The sequence below is a fragment of the Nicotiana tomentosiformis genome, chromosome 9 (genome assembly GCF_000390325.3).
Source record: "Nicotiana tomentosiformis chromosome 9, ASM39032v3, whole genome shotgun sequence".
NCBI lineage: Eukaryota > Viridiplantae > Streptophyta > Magnoliopsida > Solanales > Solanaceae > Nicotiana > Nicotiana tomentosiformis.
The window spans coordinates 74641431-74666023 of NC_090820.1; the positions used below are offsets into that span (position 1 = coordinate 74641431).

At 38.9% G+C, this 24593-nt stretch overlaps 1 protein-coding gene across 1 annotated transcript; it reads right to left on the bottom strand.

Annotated features, from left to right (window-relative positions):
- Nucleotides 1-10109: 10109 nt before the first annotated feature.
- On the bottom strand, nt 10110-22773 carry LOC138898993 (uncharacterized). The gene is made up of 5 exons (XM_070185104.1): nt 22465-22773; nt 22195-22372; nt 21643-21927; nt 10460-10524; nt 10110-10244 (listed from the first exon to the last, which is right to left on the bottom strand). Exons 1-5 carry the CDS (start codon nt 22771-22773, stop codon nt 10110-10112), a joined length of 972 nt encoding a protein of 323 aa, XP_070041205.1.
- Between the last annotated feature and the right edge of the window lie 1820 nt (nt 22774-24593).

Sequence of the window (24593 nt, forward strand, 5' to 3'; positions counted from 1 at the left end):
TCCGTTTCGATTCTCAAATAATTGCAAGTATTCACAGAGCCACAAAATATTAAGCATTAAGCACAAAGTGAACACGAGCTAAGAAAATGAGACATATGCGTCAATAGACCTGCAATCTGACTCAATAAGGCATCATAAGCAATTTCAAACTATAGGGAAGGTAATACACATGCCAAAACCTAAATATGTTACTATCAAACAAGTCAAAGGCACCTAGTAATCTCATCTTTCTTCCTCCATTTATTTCCTAAATTCTAATCTACTCTAAAAAAAAAATAAAAGGAAAAATTACTACCCGGTTCAAACTACATCCTATGAAAAAGAACCGAGGCACAAAGAAAAACCACGAGGATTATTACTACCTAAAAAAATAAAAAGACATACTTTTGTATTATTTTTTTAGACTTTAATCCCTCAAAAATATTATCTAGGATACCCATCGTCGGGAAAAGTTCACTCTTATTTTTTCATTTTTTCTAAAAAAAAAATATTATCCAATTAAACTAACACAGATAAAATAGCGTAGAAAGTCACCCAAACAATCTCCTCACCCCACACTTAAAATTGTGCATTGTCCCAATGCACACCATATTAATAAGAGGTTAAAAGAAACTCCCTAGTAGGCCAAATGGCGAAGCACTAGTAGCTCATGGAGTACTCAGACTTCTCTCAGGCCTGATCTTTCATGCGGGTACCTCACACTTAGTTTCAATCATTAGGTTTGCTGTTGCATCCTTCCAATAACGTTACTTTACATGCTCCTAGAAAATCAGAAAACGTCACTACAAACATAATACAATTTAAAAAAATAAAAAATAAAAGAAAGCGGTAAAGCTAGGTTGCCTCCCAACAAGCGCTTGATTTAACATCGCGGTACGACGCGAATCACTTTCTGCCTCCACTTTGAACTTATGAATTGGACCCCAAGTTTTGATTCTGCTCTATGATCATGCTCCTGGGGTGGTGGAATGAATCTGATTGGCCCAATAAAACAATGTAGTATTCTGCACTTCTTGGCCTTTAGACGAGGTGTGTAATTCCGACTTTCTGGCAAGAAGAATTCCAGAATATAGGCACCTTGTTCCTCATTCCTTGACTCCTCAAGTGGTTCGGATGACTCTACTTCTATATCATCATCCAAATATAATGTGGAAAAATACTTGGAGTGTGGACCAATGCACTCAACTGCATGAACATTGGGACTGTCTACACCCTCAACACTAATGACACTAGAGTCAACTAAATATGTATCATCAATGTCCTTGGTTGACTCTAGTATCTCTTTTACAACATTGCCATCCTCAAATTCTAGTTTGATTGATTGTTGGTGTTCTACTATGGACCCCTCTATTGGTACCTCAATTTCTGCATCTAATGCATGCTCCTTTTGTCTACTATCCACAATATCAGCTTGTTGAGCATTAAATGCTTCAACTAATTGACTCACTTGTGTCTCCAAGTTATGAATAGTTGCTTCTTGCCTTTGGATAGTATCACATAACCTTTGTATTTGCAGTTGTTTCTCATTACTTTGTTCCATGAAATACTTTAACATATCTTTGATCTCATTCAGGTCAACTTCCCTAGGTTCTTTGTTCCTATTAACTTCACCAAAAAAAGTAGAACAATCATAGTAAGGGGTTGGGGGAGGATAAGAAATATAAGTACAACCATGAAAGTGACCATCTTGACCACCACACATATCACACACATTCCACACATAAGATTGAGTTGGTGCACATAACTCGCTCTCGGGAATATTTTGATAATTTTTTCATGGGTGGTTTCCTCCACAATACGCATAAGGATGTTCAAAAGTAGAGTTACCAACATCAAAACTCTCATAATTCCAAGATGCCATGTTTCTAAAATCAACAAGTAAAACAAAAATATAAAAAATCAAATACAAGAAAACAAAAATAAAAGTTCAAACTTGTAACATAGCAATATGTACACCTACAATTACACCGTTAGTTTTCCGGCAACGACGCCAAAATTTGATCACGTCCAACTATGACTTATAAAAAGGACTAAGAGGTCATTGCAAATATAATCCGGTTTACAAGTCCGGAGTCGAATCCCATAGAGAACTAAGGCTTAGCTACAACTGTTCAATATTTCTAAGAAACACAAGTTCAAATAATTTTCTAATTATAGAGATTATAATATTTATTTCTAACTAATTAACTAAAAACTATTATAAAGCAGTAAAATTATCAACTAACAAGGATGGAATTTTAGACAAGACTAAGGAGGTCTAGAGTTATGATTTCCCCAATTGTGAGAATCCTTCCCGCTATGCCTTCTATAATTTCGCCTAAGTTTTTTCTACCAATCATGAGTGCTCTGAGTGTCGTAACTCTCTCCCGAGTAATTACCACAATGTACTAGACATATTCTCCCGAATTACGCTAGCTGGCATTAAGTACGACTCACTCGGACGTACCAAAGTTTCGTTATCCCTAATCTCATCTTTAAACCCTTCGTATTGATCCCTCATATACGTTAGGAGTGATGTTGTTCAACAACTATCTAAATATGCACTCTATCCCGAGTAATACACACTAAATAGGCACAGTCGATTGAGAGCTCTTCAACCAACCACAATATAAATGTAGTTGAACAAATAGAGAAATCCAACGGCTCAATTATTTAAAATCATAACAAGAATTTATCCTACAAAAGGTTCTATCAAAACTCTAGATAAAAAATTATCTATTCATAATAGTATGCATAAATACAATACTAGAATTCATAACCAATAATGGAAATAGGAAGAAGGAAGTGAAAAACTTGTAGAAGAATTCTCCGCTTGCTCCTAGTGTGTTCTTACCTCCTTAGGTCGAATCTCCGGTCTAATTTCGGCCTCCTCCTCAAAAATTGGGTTTAATGACTATTTATATGTGTAGGGAAAAGGCTTAGACGAAATAACCAAGTCCAAAACCAAATAGAAGACAAAATAGGCTTTAAAAATCTGAAACACGCATCGCCTTGCGCCAGACCACGCCTAGCCTGCTCAAACGCACGCTCCAGCTCGCCTCAGGCCTCGCGGCGTGAGCTCTAACGCGAGCAATGAGTCTCGCGTCGCCTGGAAGGCTGACTTTGATTTGCTGCCTAACATTCCATTTCACGTTGTCCTTCTTCAACTTTTCAATTCTTTCACGTTTTTGTCTTCCTTGTTTCTTTTCCAATTGTTCCTTTTTTTTTCCTTTTGATTTGTTACACTTTAATCAATATATATCCACTTATCAAATAATCATAACTCCATTCTTGTAGTGTATAAAATACACATAAAATCTCTACTTTGCTGTCAATTTTATTTTCGGCGTACCTACACATAACATAAACTCAATTAAGCACAAATATAGTATACTTTAGTATTAAAGCACCTAAATATAAGGTAAATCATATATTAAAATATGGAATTATAGCCAAACATCAATATAATCGAAAATTCGTTCATTTATGAATTATTGGAGGATTCAATTCCCATTTCCAACTTTAAAGAACTCAAAGATCATCTGGAAAAAGACTTCCCATAAATAGAAGAAATCTCTGAAAGAAAATAGCATCCATAAAATTGCTTAGTGCTCCATGTGATTTGCTTCTATATTGCTAAAAGATCATATACTTGTCATCCTTTGTGCAAGGCATATTAACAACACTACAAAGAGAGAAAAACAAAACAAAACTAAAGGCAGGGAATAATGAAACTGATGGATTCAACTCATCTTGATTTTTTTCCTTGTTTGAAAGTCGAAAGACCGTTTGCATGTGACCAAGTGCATCAGAAATATAGTATAGATACTGAAATCTCCTGTCGTGAGCTGGCTACGTAGAGCTTCTTAAGAGAGGCTCTGAGATGGGGCTGTAGTCTGTAGACCGATTAATTAAACTGGTGGCCATTTCCACAACATAAGATAGTTCACAATTCTCCACTTCAAAAACTCGAGTTATCTCCTTGACCTGTCCATCAGAAAAGTCAAAACTTCAGCAACCTCCACCAACAGTCAAGAGTTTCTTTTCCAAACTTTGATACAAAAGGCCAAGTCAATCTTGATTGACAAAAGAAAACTTACAAAACTATTTCTCATTAGATTATTTTAATCAAAAATTTGTTAATGTAAGGATTCTCTTATGAAATTTGTAGTTAGATGAGCAATGCTGCAAGAGGAGGTTACCTTGGAAGCATTGGCAACCAGTTCGCTGTTAAGCTTCACAACTCCCTCTTCCATGTCATATGTTCCTTTATGTAGGATCAAAGTAGAAATTTTACAATTTTATGGGTGACCAAATGGATAAAGAACGTGAACACGCCGACATGTATAATTGACCTCCTGGATTGTCAATGAGTCTTGTTTTTAACATGAAAAGTCACTTCAAATTACCAGCTCACTATTAGTAATGCTCGCCGAATCATGGAAAAAATATCCTTAGCACATCTAAAATATTTGATAACATGAAATTCTAAGGCATGATCCATGAAGCGAGAAATGAATTTAAGTTATATACAATCGACACTTTACATATTTTACACTATTAGTGAAACTGTACCTTCAATACTAATTACTACATGTACAATAGGTTAATTACTGTTTTTATCAGGTTGTCAATTATTGTTTGTTATATATATGTAGCTATAATTACCTTATAAGTGACTTGATAGTGTAAATATGTCCATGCACAGAACTTAAACTCCGCTCAAATTTGGGTTATCTTTGCAAAGTTTTCATGTAAAATGTCTATGGATGCAATATTTTGCATGTGATTCATAAGGAAATTAAATCATCTAGACTTTAACAAGACCAGTGCTCTGAGCAATAACGACTTCAATAGTTATGATGTTTTATACTTTAATACCACACAAGAGGGGGGGACAGGGTTATTTGTATGCTGTCTAACTTTCGCGTGCACTGGATTATAAAATCACTTATTTCTTCTATGCGCTCCTTAATATACTGTTGCGGAATTAATAATGCAGAAAGTAAAGAACATAAGTATTTTTACGTGGAAAGCACCCGGCTCAAAAGGTAAAAATACCACGACCTACTTTTTAGTAGGATATTTTTCAACACTTCGCTAAAACTTTGAGCCAAAACAACCATGTTTACAAACTCTTATAAACTTAAGGATTGCCTCTAACCCTTGTAGCAACCAGTCACAGGTTGTTGCGACTACTTAAAGATAACTCTAACTTGAATGATACAACTCAAGTACCTAATACAACTTGCTTCTAAAAAAAGCTGAAAGATATAACTCAAAAGCACCTACTACAACTGAACTATAATAAAAGACAGACACGTAGAACGAGTTCTTCTATCTGGTTCATTGTAACGATCCGACCAGTCGTTTTGAGCTTTAGCATTCCGTTCGGTAGTTTAAGGTCTTGAGAAACTTCATAATATGTATTATGACTTGCATGTATAGTCGTTTTTGATTTTCGTGCGTTTCGGGTTGATATGGAATGATGATTCTCATTTTAGAAGTTTAAGTAGTAAGAGTTGACCGGAATTTGACTTTTGTGTAGACGACTCGAGAATGATGTTTTGATGATTCTAATAGCTTCATATGGTGATTTTGGAATTAGGCATATTTTCGGATTTTGATTTGGAGATCCGTAGGTTGATTTGATACTTTTTGGCGAAAGTTGGAAAGTTTGGAAGGTTGAGAGGTTTGACTGGGAGTTGACTTTGTTGATATCGGGTTCAGAGTATGATTACGAGAGTTGGTATACGTTTGTGTTGTTAGTTGGGACTTGCATGCAAAATTTGAGGTCATTCCGAGTTGATTTGATATGATTCGGCGCGAGTTGTAGAAGTTGAAAGTTCATTAGTTCGTTAGGCTTGAATTGAGGTGCGATTTATAATTTTGATGTTGTTTGATGTGATTTGATGCCTCGAACAGGTCTGCGTTAAGTTATGGGATTGGTTGATATGATTGGATGGGGTCCCAGGGGGCCTTGAGTATGTTTCGGATGGGCTACATGCTATTTTCTCATGTTTCTGAACTGTTGGTTCTGATATCTTGTTTTCTTTATCGCGATCACGACTGACAGCGTTCACGTAGTGTAATGTGACGGCAGGCAATTTTTACATTGTGTCCGCGATGATAATCACGCGTTCGCGATGCTTGGAAGACTTTAGTCATCGCGTTCGCGTTCTAGGTTACACGATCGCGTATAAGGATAGCTGGAAGGGGCATTAGGAGATTTGTTATCCACGTTCGTGTGAGAAAAACCGCGTTCGCGTAGTGTGCTCGGGACCGTGAGTCGTGTTTGTGACTGAAGTTACGCGTTCGTGAAGAACATTCTGGGCAGCTGTTATTTTTGTCTTCTCGATCGCGAAGGCTATGCTGCTATCACGATGAGTAAATACCTGGGCAGACTTATATTTACTCTATTCCGAGGGTTTTTGTTATTTTATCATTTTTTGAGTTAGAGATCTCGGATTTGGGTGATTTTGGAGGGGATTTTCACGTTTTAGATTGGGGTAAGTATATTTGACTCAGATTTGGTTATATTTAATGAATCCATCTCTGTTTTTACCATTTAATTAGTGATTTGAATTGGAGAAATTAAGATTTTTGTAAAAACTTTCTAAAATATAAAATGATGATTCGAAGACTGATTTGAGGCTGAAATTGGATGATTTTGGCATGGTTGAACTAGTAGTAGAATGAGTGTTCAGATTTTGTTAGTTTTGCCGGGTTACGAGGTGCGGGCCCGGGGGTTAGACTTTTTTTTATTTTCATTAAAGATCGAAAATTTATTATCCGATCATATTTCCTATGGCTTTTGTTTATGATATTAAGTTATTTTTGGCTAGATTCGAGCCGTCCGGAGGTTGTTTCACACGGGAAGGTCTTTTTAGAGTATTGATTTAGCTTCTTTGAGGTATGTATCTTGCCTAAACTTGTATGGGGGAACCTACCCCATAGGACTTGGTTTAATTGCACTATTTGGAGTATGTGGAAGACGTATATGAGATGACGAGTGTGTACACGGCCTTATATGTGAAAATTGACCGGATTGGACTCTTAGGCTTCTTATATGCATTTAATTGTATTTGTCATTACATGTTCTATATTACTTTGTTAACTTTATCCTTATATGCTTTAACTGAATTTGTCATTTCATGTTCTATATTCCACTGTCAAGTTTATTCTTACAGATTTATTTGAAGTTGGTAGCACATGTTCTATTTTATTTGTCAAGTTTACTCTTATATGGTTTATTTGAAGTTGTTACCTTTTATTGTCGCATTACCTCTTTTAGTGTTGAATTATTCTTACTTGAAGTTGCTATTACATGATATCCCTTCGTTGTCAAGTTATTCTCATGCATTTAGACATAGTTGCTAGTTCGTGCCATCTCTTTCATTGTTAGCTTATGTCATACACTAGGATTTGAAGTTTCCATCTCGTGGAAATACCTTCATTATTGAGTTTATTCTTAAGCGCTTTAATTGAAGTTGAAGTTATTGAAAGTCATTAACCTGATTTAGTTGAAATTGTTGTTTAATGAAGTATTGTTCATTTTTGAGTTATTTTCCCCGTTTCATTTTGTTGCTATTGGGATTCTTGCACACATCGTGTTTGATCTATGTGTTGTGGTGATATTGGTATCATTATTTTAGAAAGGTTGTGGCCTATGGGCACTTGTGGTATGAGTTAATATATTGTGTTATTGTGATGTTTGCACATGTGGGTGTGTTGTGTGGATTGATTGTTGCTATGCGGAACATAAGGTTGGCATCTCACGGTTGTTGATTGTATGGAGTGATACGAGTGACTATTGATATATTGTCAGGGGGGAGTGATACAGGTGGCTATTGTGATATATTATCTAGGCGGAGTGATACGAGTTGCTATTGTGTTAAATGTTTGGATGGAGCGATATGGGTGACTATGTCCGGGATGATATGTGACAGTCTGTGGGCATAATGTTGACGATATTTTTGTGATGATGTGATTTTCCTTGTGTATGTCATGTCCCTTACGTGACTTGTTGTGTTGTTTCCATTGAGCTACTCGATGTCTTTGATATTACTTGTTGTCTTGGGTGGTTTCCTCCACAATACGCATAAGGATGTTCAAAAGTAGAGTTACCAACATCAAAACTCTTATAATTCCAAGATGCCATGTTTCTAAAATCAACAAGTAAAACAAAAATATAAAAAATCAAATACAAGAAAATAAAAATAAAAGTTCAAACTTGTAACTTAGCAATATGTACACCTACAATTACACCGTTAGTTTCCTGGCAACGACGCCAAAATTTGATCACGTCCAACTATGACTTATAAAAAGGACTAAGAGGTCATTGCAAATATAATCCGGTTTACAAGTCCGGAGTCGAATCCCATAGAGAACTAAGGCTTAGCTACAACTGTTCAATATTTCTAAGAAACACAAGTTCAAATAATTTTCTAATTATAGAGATTATAATATTTATTTCTAACTAATTAACTAAAAACTATTATAAAGCAGTAAAATTATCAACTAACAAGGATGGAATTTTAGACAAGACTAAGGAGGTCTAGAGTTATGATTTCCCCAATTGTGAGAATCCTTCCCGCTATGCCTTCTATAATTTCGCCTAAGTTTTTTCTACCAATCATGAGTGCTCTGAGTGTCGTAACTCTCTCCCGAGTAATTACCATAATGTACTAGACATATTCTCCCGAATTACGCTAGCTGGCATTAAGTACGACTCACTCGGACGTACCAAAGTTTCGTTATCCCTAATCTCATCTTTAAACCCTTCGTATTGATCCCTCATATACGTTAGGAGTGATGTTGTTCAACAACTATCTAAATATGCACTCTATCCCGAGTAATACACACTAAATAGGCACAGTCGATTGAGAGCTCTTCAACCAACCACAATATAAATGTAGTTGAACAAATAGAGAAATCCAACGGCTCAATTATTTAAAATCATAACAAGAATTTATCCTACAAAAGGTTCTATCAAAACTCTAGATAAAAAATTAGCTATTCATAATAGTATGCATAAATACAATACTAGAATTCATAACCAATAATGGAAATAGGAAGAAGGAAGTGAAAAACTTGTAGAAGAATTCTCCGCTTGCTCCTAGTGTGTTCTTACCTCCTTAGGTCGAATCTCCGGTCTAATTTCGGCCTCCTCCTCAAAAATTGTGTTTAATGACTATTTATATGTGTAGGGAAAAGGCTTAGACGAAATAACCAAGTCCAAAACCAAATAGAAGACAAAATAGGCTTTAAAAATCTGAAACACGCATCGCCTTGCGCCAGACCACGCCTAGCCTGCTCAAACGCACGCTCCAGCTCGCCTCAGGCCTCGCGGCGTGAGCTCTAACGCGAGCAATGAGTCTCGCGTCGCCTGGAAGGCTGACTTTGATTTGCTGCCTAACATTCCATTTCACGTTGTCCTTCTTCAACTTTTCAATTCTTTCACGTTTTTGTCTTCCTTGTTTCTTTTCCAATTGTTCCTTTTTTTTCATTTTGATTTGTTACACTTTAATCAATATATATCCACTTATCAAATAATCATAACTCCATTCTTGTAGTGTATAAAATACACATAAAATCTCTACTTTGCTGTCAATTTTATTTCCGGCGTACCTACACATAACATAAACTCAATTAAGCACAAATATAGTATACTTTAGTATTAAAGCACCTAAATATAAGGTAAATAATGTACTAAAATATGGAATTATAGCCAAACATCAATATAATCGAAAATTCGTTCATTTATGAATTATTGGAGAATTCAATTCCCATTTCCAACTTTAAAGAACTCAAAGATCATCTGGAAAAAGACTTCCCATAAATAGAAGAAATCTCTGAAAGAAAATAGCATCCATAAAATTGCTTAGTGCTCCATGTGATTTGCTTCTATATTGCTAAAAGATCATATACTTGTCATCCTTTGTGCAAGGCATATTAACAACACTACAAAGAGAGAAAAACAAAACAAAACTAAAGGCAGGGAATAATGAAACTGATGGATTCAACTCATCTTGATTTTTTTCCTTGTTTGAAAGTCGAAAGACCGTTTGCATGTGACCAAGTGCATCAGAAATATAGTATAGATACTGAAATCTCCTGTCGTGAGCTGGCTACGTAGAGCTTCTTAAGAGAGGCTCTGAGATGGGGCTGTAGTCTGTAAACCGATTAATTAAACTGGTGGCCATTTCCACAACATAAGATAGTTCACAATTCTCCACTTCAAAAACTCGAGTTATCTCCTTGACCTGTCCATCAGAAAAGTCAAAACTTCAGCAACCTCCACCAACAGTCAAGAGTTTCTTTTCCAAACTTTGATACAAAAGGCCAAGTCAATCTTGATTGACAAAAGAAAACTTACAAAATTATTTCTCATTAGATTATTTTAATCAAAAATTTGTTAATGTAAGGATTCTCTTATGAAATTTGTAGTTAGATGAGCAATGCTGCAAGAGGAGGTTACCTTGGAAGCATTGGCAACCAGTTCGCTGTTAAGCTTCACAACTCCCTCTTCCATGTCATATGTTCCTTTATGTAGGATCAAAGTAGAAATTTTACAATTTTATGGGTGACCAAATGGATAAAGAACGTGAACACGCCGACATGTATAATTGACCTCCTGGATTGTCAATGAGTCTTGTTTTTAACATCAAAAGTCACTTCAAATTACCAGCTCACTATTAGTAATGCTCGCCGAATCATGGAAAAAATGTCCTTAGCACATCTAAAATATCTGATAACATGAAATTCTAAGGCATGATCCATGAAGCGAGAAATGAATTTAAGTTATATACAATCGACACTTTACATATTTTACACTATTAGTGAAACTGTACCTTCAATACTAATTACTACATGTACAATAGGTTATTTACTGTTTTTATCAGGTTGTCAGTTATTGTTTGTTATATATATGTAGCTATAATTACCTTATAAGTGACTTGATACTGTAAATATGTCCATGCACAGAACTTAAACTCCGCTCAAATTTGGGTTATCTTTGCAAAGTTTTCATGTAAAATGTCTATGGATGCAATAATTTGCATGTGATTCATAAGGAAATTAAATCATCTAGACTTTAACAAGACCAGTGCTCTGAGCAATAACGACTTCAATAGTTATGATGTTTTATACTTTAATACCACACAAGAGGGGGGGACAGGGTTATTTGTATGCTGTCTAACTTTCGCGTGCACTGGATTATAAAATCACTTATTTCTTCTATGCGCTCCTTAATATACTGTTGCGGAATTAATAATGCATAAAGTAAAGAACATAAGTATTTTTACGTGGAAAGCACCCGGCTCAAAAGGTAAAAACACCACGACCTACTTTTTAGTAGGATTTTTTTCAACACTTCGCTAAAACTTTGAGCCAAAACAACCATGTTTACAAACTCTTATAAACTTAAGGATTGCCTCTAACCCTTGTAGCAACCAGTCACAGGTTGTTGCGACTACTTAAAGATAACTCTAACTTGAATGATACAACTCAAGTACCTAATACAACTTGCTTCTAAAAAAAGCTGAAAGATATAACTCAAAAGCACCTACTACAACTGAACTATAATAAAAGACAGACACGTAGAATGAGTTCTTCTATCTGGTTCATTGTAACGATCCGACCAGTCGTTTTGAGCTTTAGCATTCCGTTCGGTAGTTTAAGGTCTTGAGAAACTTCATAATATGTATTATGACTTGCATGTATAGTCGTTTTTGATTTTCGTGCGTTTTGGGTTGATATGGAATGATGATTCTCATTTTAGAAGTTTAAGTAGTAAGAGTTGACCGGAATTTGACTTTTGTGTAGACGACTCAAGAATGATGTTTTGATGATTCTAATAGCTTCATATGGTGATTTTGGAATTAGGCATATTTTCGGATTTTGATTTGGAGATCCGTAGATTGATTTGATACTTTTTGGCGAAAGTTGGAAAGTTTGGAAGGTTGAGAGGTTTGACTGGGAGTTGACTTTGTTGATATCTGGTTCAGAGTGTGATTACGAGAGTTGGTATACGTTTGTGTTGTTAGTTGGGACTTGCATGCAAAATTTGAGGTCATTCCGAGTTGATTTGATATGATTCGGCGCGAGTTGTAGAAGTTGAAAGTTCATTAGTTCGTTAGGCTTGAATTGAGGTGCGATTTATAATTTTGATGTTGTTTGATGTGATTTGATGCCTCGAACAGGTCTGCGTTAAGTTATGGGATTGGTTGATATGATTGGATGGGGTCCCAGGGGGCCTCGAGTGTGTTTCGGATGGGCTACATGCTATTTTCTCATGTTTCTGAACTGTTGGTTCTGATATCTTGTTTTCTTTATCGCGATCACGACTGACAGCGTTCATGTAGTGTAATGTGACGGCAGGCAATTTTTACATTGTGTCCGCGATGATAATCACGCGTTCGCGATGCTTGGAAGACTTTAGTCATCGCGTTCGCGTTCTAGGTTACACGATCGCGTATAAGGATAGCTGGAAGGGGCATCAGGAGATTTGTTATCCACGTTCGTGTGAGAAAAACCGCGTTCGCGTAGTGTGCTCGGGACCGTGAGTCGTGTTTGTGACTGAAGTTACGCGTTCGTGAAGAACATTCTGGGCAACTATTATTTTTGTCTTCTCGATCGCGAAGGCTATGCTGCTATCACGATGAGTAAATACCTGGGCAGACTTATATTTACTCTATTCCGAGGGTTTTTGTTATTTTATCATTTTTTGAGTTAGAGATCTCGGATTTGGGTGATTTTGGAGGGGATTTTCACGTTTTAGATTGGGGTAAGTATATTTGACTCAGATTTGGTTATATTTAATGAATCCATCTCTGTTTTTACCATTTAATTAGTGATTTGAATTGGAGAAATTAAGATTTTTGTAAAAACTTTCTAAAATATAAAATGATGATTCGAAGACTGATTTGAGGCTGAAATTGGATGATTTTGGCATGGTTGAACTAGTAGTAGAATGAGTGTTCAGATTTTGTTAGTTTTGCCGGGTTACGAGGTGCGGGCCCGGGGGTTAGACTTTTTTTTATTTTCATTAAAGATCGAAAATTTATTATCCGATCATATTTCCTATGGCTTTTATTTATGATATTAAGTTATTTTTGGCTAGATTCGAGCCGTCCGGAGGTTGTTTCACACGGGAAGGTCTTTTTAGAGTATTGATTTAGCTTCTTTGAGGTATGTATCTTGCCTAAACTTGTATGGGGGAACCTACCCCATAGGACTTGGTTTAATTTCACTATTTGGAGTATGTGGAAGACGTATATGAGATGACGAGTGTGTACACGACCTTATATGTGAAAATTGACCGGATTGGACTCTTAGGCTTCTTATATGCATTTAATTGTATTTGTCATTACGTGTTCTATATTACTTTGTTAACTTTATCCTTATATGCTTTAACTAAATTTGTCATTTCATGTTCTATATTCCACTGTCAAGTTTATTCTTACAGATTTATTTGAAGTTGGTAGCACATGTTCTATTTTATTTGTCAAGTTTACTCTTATATGGTTTATTTGAAGTTGTTACCTTTTATTGTCGCATTACCTCTTTTAGTGTTGAATTATTCTTACTTGAAGTTGCTATTACATGATATCCCTTCGTTGTCAAGTTATTCTCATGCATTTAGACATAGTTGCTAGTTCGTGCCATCTCTTTCATTGTTAGCTTATGTCATACACTAGGATTCGAAGTTGCCATCTCGTGGAAATACCTTCATTATTGAGTTTATTCTTAAGCGCTTTAATTGAAGTTGAAGTTATTGAAAGTCATTAACCTGATTTAGTTGAAATTGTTGTTTAATGAAGTATTGTTCATTTTTGAGTTATTTTCCCCGTTTCATTTTGTTGCTATTGGGATTCTTGCACACATCATGTTTGAGCTATGTGTTGTGGTGATATTGGTATCATTATTTTAGAAAGGTTGTGGCCTATGGGCACTTGTGGTATGAGTTAATATATTGTGTTATTGTGATGTTTGCACATGTGGGTGTGTTGTGTGGATTGATTGTTGCTATGCGGAGCATAAGGTTGGCATCTCACGGTTGTTGATTGTATGGAGTGATACGAGTGACTATTGATATATTGTCAGGGGGGAGTGATACAGGTGGCTATTGTGATATATTATCTAGGCGGAGTGATACGAGTTGCTATTGTGTTAAATGTTTGGATGGAGCGATATGGGTGACTATGTCCGGGATGATATGTGACAGTCTGTGGGCATAATGTTGACGATATTTTTGTGATGTGATTTTCCTTGTGTATGTCATGTACCTTACGTGACTTGTTGTGTTGTTTCCATTGAGCTACTCGATGTCTTTGATATTACTTGTTGTCTTGGACTGTAGTAGTACACTCACACAAACATACACCGTAGCATGCCATTTACACCAGTTCAGGAGTATGAAATTTGACATTCATTGATCAAGCACATGTATTCTTGTATTATCTGCTTCCATTGTGACAGTGAGCTTGTGACCATGCCGGGCAGATTGTGACAGTGAGCTTGTGACCATGCCGGGCAGATTAAGATATTGGCACATGAGATGTTTGTGCGGTTTGTGATTAATAATGTGGGCATGGGGTGCCATGAGCATATGATTTTTGATTTGGGACTCGTGACTTATGATTATGAGATGAGGTATCTCTCAATAATTTTGTTGTGAGACTTGTGTTAGAGTGGCTTGATTATTTGGTTGTCATTTGTTTTCCTTATTTGGTTTTACTGGTACTTTAATAGTGTCCTGATTACTTTACTGTTTATATCACATGTTTATTCCTTGTTGCTAGTTACCGATTCTTGCTTTAACTATTAGCTTTATACTTATATACTGGACAAGTTATTATGACTAGTAGGTGTCTTGACTTATACCTCATTAATACTCAACCGAGGTTAGTCTTGATACTAAGTGGGTACCAGCCGTGGTGTACTCATACTACACTTCTGCACATCTTTGTGAAGATCCAGGTATTGGAGATAACGGACCCAAGAAGTGTTAGCTTCTTGATCGCGAGGGTTCAAGGTAGAGCTGCTTGATCGCCGCAGTCCCTTGGAGTCCTTTTCCTTTTGATTGTACTGTTAATTCGTTATGTGAACAATATTGTATTTTGTTTTTGAGATATTTCTATGTATTCATCTAGAGTTCGTGACTCTGTATTACATAGTCTTGGGATGATTGTTGTGATTTCTTTCGCATAGGCTTGTTTAACCTTATTTAGGTATTTATATTAATCTCAGTTTTAAAACATCATGCTTTACTGGTTTAACTATTGCAAGTAATCGGTTTACCTAGTCTTAGAGACTAGGTGCCATCACGATGCCTAAGGCGGGATTTTAGGTCGTGACAAGTTGGTATCAGAGCTCTAGGTTCTATGAGTCATGAGCAAGTTTAGTAAAGTCTTGCGTATCGGTATAGAGACATATGTACTTATCTTCGAGAGGCTACAAAACTATTAGCAAAAATTCCACTTATTTCTTTCCTGTTGTGCAGATTTGTTGATTTTAGAGTTTTAGACTTTATATCTCTATTCTCTCACAGATGGTGATAACACGTACTACTGGATCAGCTGAGGATACACCCGTGTCCCCTGCTAGATCTGCGAGAGGCTGGGGCCGAGGTAGAGGCCGAGAAGGGGCATGTGCCGCAGCTATAGCATTTTCCAGAGTAGTAGCTGAGGAGCCACCAGTATCTCTGGTTGGGGGACAAGCACCAGAGGCACATGTTGCTACCCCAAAACTTTAGGAGACTTTAGTATAGTTCCTGACCATGTTTGGTACATTGCTCAGGAAGGATTGATCCCAGTTGCACCAACTACTTCACAGACTAGGGGAGGAGCTCAGACTTCTGTCGCCCGTACTCTAGAGCAGCGATCTCATATTGGTTAGGTTTTGGGCGTTATGCCGGTACAACCTGTTATCACGGTTCAGCCTGGGGGTTAGGCCAAAGGCATCTGAGGAGGAGCAACTGAGATTTGAGAGGTTCAAGAAGTATGATCCTCCTACTTTTAGTGGCATAGTTACCGAGGATGTTCATGGTTTTCTAGTGAAGTGTCACTATATTCTCCGCACCATGGGTATTGTGGAGATGAGTGAAGTTGCCTTTACTACATTTCAGTTGTCAGGCGCAACATATAGATGGTGGCGGGCTTACGAGGTGGGTAGGACATGTGATGCAGCGCTACTCACTTGGACTCAGTTTTCAGAGATGTATTTAAGGGAGTTTTTTCCCTAAAACCTCGGGATGTGTGGTGCACAGAGTTCGAGCAGCTGCATCCGGGCACTATGACAGTGTCAGAGTATGCCATCAGGTTCAGTGAGTTATCCCGTCATGCACCTACTTTGGTTTCTACCGTTAGAGAACGGGTCCACAGATTTATCAAGGGGCTGGGTTATGGTCTTAGATTTAGCATGGCTCGGGAGTCGGAGACTGATACTCCATTCCAGTAGGTTGTGGAGATTACCAGGAGGTTAGGGCATTTTCGTGGTGTGAAGAGGGAGGATAAGGAAGCCAAGAGGTCTCGAGGTTCTTGAGGATTCAGTGGATTCTACTCTTCAACTCTGATCCATCATGGCAGAGGCTCAGTCAGTCGGCTAGTCCAGTCCACACTTTAGACTACTCGTGGTGCTCCAGCTAGTCAGGGAACTCATATATGACAATCATCTTTTAGTGCACTACCTGTACGGGGTTCCTACAGTGGTTATCCAGTTATCCAGCATAGACTCAATACCAACAGCCATACCCGCAGAGGGGTTGTTATGAGTGTGGCGATACTAAGCACATCATGAGCGATTGTCCCAGACTCGGGAGAGGTGGATTTCCTCAGGGCACTCAGGCTCTGGGATCCATTCCAATTGCTACTCCACCTGTACAACTAGCTAGAGGTGGAGGACAGGCGGGTAGATGGAGTCCTAGAGGTGGAGGCCCATCCCGTTGATATGCTTTCTATGGTAGGGCTGAGGCTGCTATACCAGATTGTATCACAACAGGTATGGTTTCGATTTGTCATAGAGGAGCATCCATCTTATTTTGATCTGGTCCTATTTATCAGAGTGAGTCCTCCTATCTTGTTTCATAGATGGATGTGTTTCGTGATTCTTGTACTCTACTTATGTGTTTACCTCTGTTGCGAGATTCTATAGTGGTAGCCCGTGTCTATCATTTTGGTTTGTTCACTATTGAGAGTTATGAGACTAGGATGAACTTTCTGTTACTTAATACGGTAGGTTTTGATTTGATTTATGGATGGTTTGGCTATGACTTGTGATTTGGGTGCTCTATCGGTATGGGAAATTCATTATGTGTTGTGATTTTGTTCTGTGGAATTGAGTTAGTGAAGGGTTTTCGGTTGGTGTGATGTCCATTCTACTTGTGATTTAGAGCTGAGGATGTGATCCTCGTGTCTCCATGTGGATTGATATGTTTAGACCAGACTACGTGCTGTGGTGGAGTTATATTAGGATGAGATCTTTGTGATTAGTTCATATGTTTTGTTTTCCCCTTATGGAATGGATTCGTAGCATGATACCGATGGGGAGTTGTGCCTGTTGGAATTGTTCGGTAGTTCTCTCATGTGTTTTTATTTCCATATTCAGTTATATTCGAGTCGTGCTTGTTGGGTTTAGATTGCGAGGTATGTGCCCATGTGGCGTTGGTTGTGATTTGTTGATTAGGTGAGTGATTATGATATATTTATGTTTCTTACATCATTAGAAGTGTTGGGAAGGTTTGGGATAAGGTTCTAGTTGATATGAGGTGATTTACCGGTGCTGGGTTTGATTATGGGCAACTATTATGGTCAAAGGTATTGCTATGGGCATATGGGTGATGTGCTGTCGTATGGTTATATCGTGTGAGCATACTTATGGTTTGTTGCAACTGGTTGAGGTTGATACAGGTTGTATGTGTGGGAATCAAGTCTTTGAGGGATGAACAAATGTTGAAATTTGGTTCCAAGGCTTATCGGAATGGGTGAAAGGAATAAATTTCAATTGAGATGGTGTTGTCGAGTTTGTGTAGATCGGGGTGACATGGGATTACCCGTGAGTATTTGTATGGTGAGTCCATTCAGTGAGTTGATGACTTCAGAATAGTTCTTGGCACGTTTGAGGATGAACGTTTGGTGAACTCCTACTACTTAAGCTTCTAAAATGAGAATCATCCTTCTAAAATGATTTTTGATGCATATGCTTATATCACCTTATTTCAGTATTTATATTAAACTCAGCTTTAAAAAATCATGCTTAACTGGTTTAACTGTTGCAAGTAATCAGCTTACCTAGTTTACGAGACTAGGTACCATCACGACGCCTAAGGCGGGATTTTGGGTCGTGACATTCATGTAACTTCGGGTTCACGCTCTTGAAACACACAGGAATTGCTTGCTTCTTGCTTAACTTCAGAATAGGCAAACTTTTCTTTCAGGAAATATCAGAAATAATCACTTATACTTATCTCTTGCACGTGTATGCCTTTTACCAGAATTTGACTATGACCTGTTTATACCATCTATGGACCCGGTTCATGCATATGTTCCTTTGTCAATCATCAAAACCAAAACCGCTCACGTCAACATGTCCCGTGTAACGATCCGGCCTGTCGTTTTGAGAGTATTAGCCTCGTACCTTAATTATTGCTCCCTCTATTTCGTTTTTGGGTTTTGTGACTTGCCGGGAAGTTTTGTCTTTGGTTTCAGAGTGGAATGGGACACATAGTCCCTAAAAGGGAAGTTTAAGTCGTAGGAATCAACTGTAGTTTGAATGGTGTGGAGATGACTCCGGAAAGTAGTTTCGATGGTTCCAATAGCCCCGTAGGGTGATTTTGGTCTTAGGAGCGTGTTAGGATGTTGAATTGGAGGTCCGTAGGTCATTTTAGCGTCAATTGGCGAAAGTTGGAAAATTTGATGATTTTTAGGAAGTTTGACCGGGAGTGGACTTTTGATATCAGGGTTAGATTCCGATTCCGGAAGTTGGAGTAGGTCCGTAATGTCAATTATTACTTATGTACAAAATTTGAGGTCAATTAGACTTAATTTGATAGGCTTCGGCGTCGGATGTAGAAGTTTGAAGTTTTAAAGTTTAGTGGAGACTAGTTAATGTTAGTCAGCCCTATCACTAAGTCTAAAACAAATAGGGAACATGAATTTTTCAATCAAACACACTAAGGCAAACAATTCTAGTATAATCAAATTGGAACTTACACCAATTATTCGGACACCAGGAGTTCGATTCTAAGAAGAAGAGAGTTAGTCATACATACCTCAATTGCGCCTTTTTAGACTCTACAATTATTCGGAACCTTTAGCAACCTCAATCTATTTTTGCAATATATAAATTAAACCCAAAATTAGGAAAACGTTCATGGTTCTAGTTCACTTTTTATTTTTCCCACACTCTTTATCACATGCATGGAAGATGAACAACCCTAATACCCATGGACCATCTTATTAATACCCCATTAAAGCTATGTTTGAAATTAAGAGCTGGGGTGATGAAGTCTTACCTTTTTAGATGAAGAATTTGGTGCTCTACTTGAATATTTCCAAGCTTTGAGTGATGGTTGAAGATTAACTGATGGGAATTAGGCCCTCCCTCTAGAACCCTCTCTCTCACACACTAGAAATATCAGAAATGAGCTTCAAAATAGGCTAAATGAGTGTTTTAACGGAATGGGGGTCGGGTTTTAAATTAAGAAAAATGGTGCCCCGACACAGATCTGTGGTCGCATATGCGACCGCATAATGGTTATGCGGTCCGCAAAGTGACCGCAGAAATGGCCCTCAGCGGCCTAAACTTTCGGCATAGGTATGCGACCAGTATGAGGTCGCATAATGCACCGCAGAACTCCCTCCGCAGAAACCCAAGAGGAATTTTGCGACCGATTTGTGGTCGCATAATCGACCGCAAAACTGACCTCAAGTTGGCCAAACTTACTGCTTCACTCTGTGGCCATTATGCGGTCCGTAGAGTGATTATGCGTCCGCATAATGGGATGCACAAACACGTTTTTCATCTGCACCAACACTGAATCGTTATATTGTTTCTCCTTGACTTCCTCCACAAGCAATGATTCCGCCCTATTTCGGACAATCACTCCCCCTTTATTAGATTCCATAAGACGAACTCCCAAACCGGCCAACTGGTGAACCTCCCGGGCCAAGGGGCTTTGACATGCCTCCAAATGAGCCAAACTACCCATAGATTTCCGACTAAGAGCATCTGCCACCATATTAGCTTTCCTCGGATGATACAAAATGTCGATGTCATAATCTTTGAGCAACTGAAGCCACCTTCTCTGCCTTAAGTTCAATTCCTTATGTTTGAAAATGTATTGAAGACTCTTGTGGTCCGTGAATATATCTACATGGACTCCATACAAATAACGACGCCAAACTTTTAATGCAAAACCACCGCCGCAAGCTCTAAGTCATAAGTTGGATAGTTGTTTTCATGATTCTTAAGTTGCCTTGAAGCATATGCTATAACCTTACCATGTTGCATTAATACACACCCAAGACCGATCCTTGAAGTATCACAATACACCACAAACCCCTCGGTACCCTCTGGCAGGGTCAATACCGGCGCCGAAGTCAATCTTGATTTCAATTCCTAGAAACTCCTTTCACAAGTATCGGACCCTTTTGTGTCAATTTAGTCAATGGAGAGGCAAGAGTGGAGAACCCCTCCACAAACCTCCTATAATACCCGGCCAAACCCAAGAAACTACGAATCTCTGTTGGAGTAGTAAGGCCAATCCTTCACCGCTGCAATCTTTTGAGGATCAACCTTAATTCCTTCTCCGGAGACGACATGACCCAGGAATGTAACCGATTCAAGCCAAAATTCACATTTTAAGAACTTTACATACAGGTGGTGGTGATGAAGAGTCTGCAAAATTGCGTTGAGGTGGTCGGCGTGATCCTCTCGACTTCGTGAATATACAAGGATGTCGTCAATGAATACTATCACAAAAGAGTCAAGAAACGGCCTGAAGACTCGATTCATAAGATCCATGAAAGCTGCCGGGGCATTTGTTGCCGGTAATCAATACACATCCGCAGCGATCCATCTTTCTTCCTAACAAAGAGAACTGGTGCACCCCAAGGTGACACACTCGGTCGGATGAAACCTTTCTCTAGCAAATCCCTTAGTTGTTCCTTTAGCTCTTTTAATTCTGCCGGCGCCATTCTATAAGGTGGAATGGATATAGGCTGCGTGCCCGACATCACATGAATCCCAAAATCAATCTCCCTGTCTGGAGGAATTCCAGGGAGCTCATCCGAAATTACATCGGGGAATTCATTCACATTTGGTACATATTCAAGGGTAGGCACCTCAGTAGTGGTGTCCGTAACTCAGACCAAATTATAAATATACCCCTTCCTGATCATCTTTGTGGCCTTAAGGTAAGAAATAAACCTACCTTATGGGATAACATTATTCCCCTCCCACTCATAGCTGGCTCGTTAGGAAATTCAAGCCTCATGATTCTGGCTCGACAATCAAGTTTGGCAAAACATGAATAAAGCCAATCTATTCCCATTATTACATCAAAATCAATCATCCCTAGTTCAATAAGATCAGCCATGGTATCCCGACCATGCACTGTGACAACACAATCCCTATAAACCCGTGTGACCATAATAGACTCACCAATCGGAGTAGATACAGAGAACGGCTCATGAAGCTGTTCTGGTTCTATCCCGAAACTCGTAGCAATATAAGGAGTAACATAGGACAAAGAAGATCCGGGATCAATAAGGGCATACACATCATAAGATTGAATAGTCAATATACCTGTGATGACATCCGGGGAAGCCTCTACACTTTGTTGACCACTCATAGCATAGAATAGACTGGGTCCTCCCGAACTCTGTGCACCACCCCTAGCTGCACCATGCCCTGTGGGTACTGGAAAGCCTCGAGATGGAGGGGGTACTGAAGATGTAGCAGCTGTAAGACTGGATGACTAAGCTGTGCCCCTGCATGCACTTTGACAGGATGCACGACACTCCCTCTGAATATGACCTCTCATTCCGCATCCGTAACATACTGGCATGTCCAGGTAGCAAACTCCCGAATGTATCCTCCCACACTTAGGGCATGGGGCCCTCTGCTGCGGGTGGAATCTCCCTCATAATCTGCCCTGATGGTGGGACCCCCTGATGCCCTGACAGGGCCTAAAGTGACTCCCCTACTGCTGACCGTGCCCTGATGGCGGGGCACTAGCTGAAGACTGAGCATAAGACTGGGACGACCCTGATGATCCTCCCCAAAAAGCTGATCTCCCACCTCCAAATGAATCCCCAAGGTTGCCGAGCTTTCCTGTTCCATCCCGAGCTTTAACTTTCGAGCCTCCGTAGCTTGGGCAAATGCCACCATCCTTCCATAGGTCATATCAAAATTTAGAGCAGCTGTGGCAACCTCATTAATAACCAAAGGGCTAAGGCCCTGCACAAATCGATGCATTCTTACCTCCATAGTCGGCATCATATGAACAACATACTTCGACAGGCGCACAAACTCCATGTGATAGTCCCACACATTCCTACTACCCTGTATAAGCATTTCAAACTCCACGGCATGGGCTTCCTTAGTCTCGGCAGGCAAGAAATGGTCTATGAAGGCATCCGCAAACTCATTCCATCTCACCGGAGGGCTCCCCTCATCACGGGAATCTTCCCACATCTCAAACCAGGAATATGCCACCCCTTTTAGACGATAAGAGGCCAACTCTACTCCATCTACTTTAGTAGAACGCATAACTTGGAGAGTCTTATGCATCTCATCAATGAAATCCTAAGGGTCTGCCCCGGGATCAGTACCTGTGAACACTAGAGGGTCTAACTGAAGGAACATGTTTACCCTGGAACCAGAAGAATCCTCTTGCGAGTTAAATAAGGTGGGTGCAACATTTGACCTTTGGGCCTGAGAAGCTACTAATTGAGTTAACATCTAAATAGCTCCCCTAAGATCCCCATCAGAAATACCGGGACCTGGATTTGGGGCAGGAGGTGGAACAAGTATATCGGCGGGAGGGATTGTGGCACCCTCCGCGGGTGTAGGAGCTGGGGTAGTCTGTTCTGGAGTAGACGAATCAGGTAGTGTGATAGTAGGGGGATTATCCTCTCTCGCATTATCAAGTAAGGGATCAACAACCACCCCTTGGGTGTTATTGTCTTCTTGGCCAATTCTCGCTCTCTTCTTAGGTGCCATTTACTGAAAGTGAGAACAATGCACGAGTTAGGGGAAAACAACCTCACGTTCGCTCTATCGCACGATATAGAACAACAATGAAAGGTATCATTATTAAATGTCCAAGTAGCCCCCTAATTATAAATGTGGTCGACAACACACCGATAAGAAGGGCTCTACTAGACACGGCTCCGAGACATCCTAGGACACTTTAAAACCTTAGGCTCTAATACCAAGTTTGTCATTCCCCAAACTCGGGGAGTGTGACCGACGCTCAACCGAGTGAACCTGGTCGAGCAAAACTATTAAACCTTTCCTACCCGACTCATTCATAATCCAAGAAGGGATCACATCACCATTTGTAAAACAGGAGAGAGAACAATTATATAAATATATAAACGTTGCTAGTTCATTTTTCCTTATATACATTATGCCATAGTTGAATTCCCAAAATACAACTCTATCCAACGACCACCCCAATATACATACATGACCCACATAAACATCTACGGAGCCTCTAAGAATACAAAAGAGCAACATGACAATGCCGACAACAAAGCCCCGGCTATACCTTAAAATGTTAAAACTTATACAAAAGAAGGACTACATGACCCCTGGGAGAAATGGGGCTCACCAAGACTGCTGTGAGGAGAGAAAGAGAGCACCACTATCTGCGATCGGCACTATCTGTGATAGAACCACCTACATCCATTCAAAGATGTAGCGCCCCTGGCAAAAAGGACGTTAGTACTGTCGAATAGTACTACTATGTAAGGCAAACACCAATCTTAGTAGAATGAACAGTGAAACAAAGAGAAGAAAGTCATAATAATCAATAAGTACTTCATAGAAATACAAAGAAAACACCAAGTAAGGATCATATAGTTTCCAATTCAATCTTTCTATCTTTTTAGATTAATAAGCTTTAGTGCCAAATCCACAACTCATAATGCCACCGTGTTTTTACACGAAGTCTGGTCTCGGCCCGACAGGCTAAGCCATATCAAGTGAGATATATCCATATCCACAATGTAATTCAATAGTCCCAATACAAATTCCATCATGTGTACAGCATGGCGTCCGATCTCGGCCCGATCGGCTAAGCCATCTCACTTGAGACATAACCTCTTTCAACTGTCCACTCAATTCACATTTCTTTCCCATCTTCATTACATGGCATAGACAACCTCATTTATTAAGTAGTTCTTGGAACTTGGGAACATTTTACAATTCAAGTCTTTCCCTTTTTATTTGTTCAAATAACATCATCATTCATGTCGATAACTACCATCACATAAGGCATTTCTCACATAAGGGAAGGAGCTTGAAAAAAAAACATAATTACGTTCTCAAATAGCATAATTACATGGTAACCATCTAAAACAATTAGGGAACATGAATCTTTCAAT

Bases quoted from the DNA above. Each gene is read 5' to 3' on its own strand.
- LOC138898993 (XM_070185104.1), bottom strand. From the start codon at position 22,773: ATGCATAAGACTCTCCAAGTTATGCGTTCTACTAAAGTAGATGGAGTA. The intron at 21,928-22,194 runs GTCAGCAGTAGG...CTACATCTTCAG, and splicing joins TGCCCCGCCATCAGGGCACG to TACCCCCTCCATCTCGAGGC. The intron at 10,525-21,642 runs GTGAGTCTATTA...TCCTACATAAAG, and splicing joins CTCTGTATCTACTCCGATTG to GAACATATGACATGGAAGAG.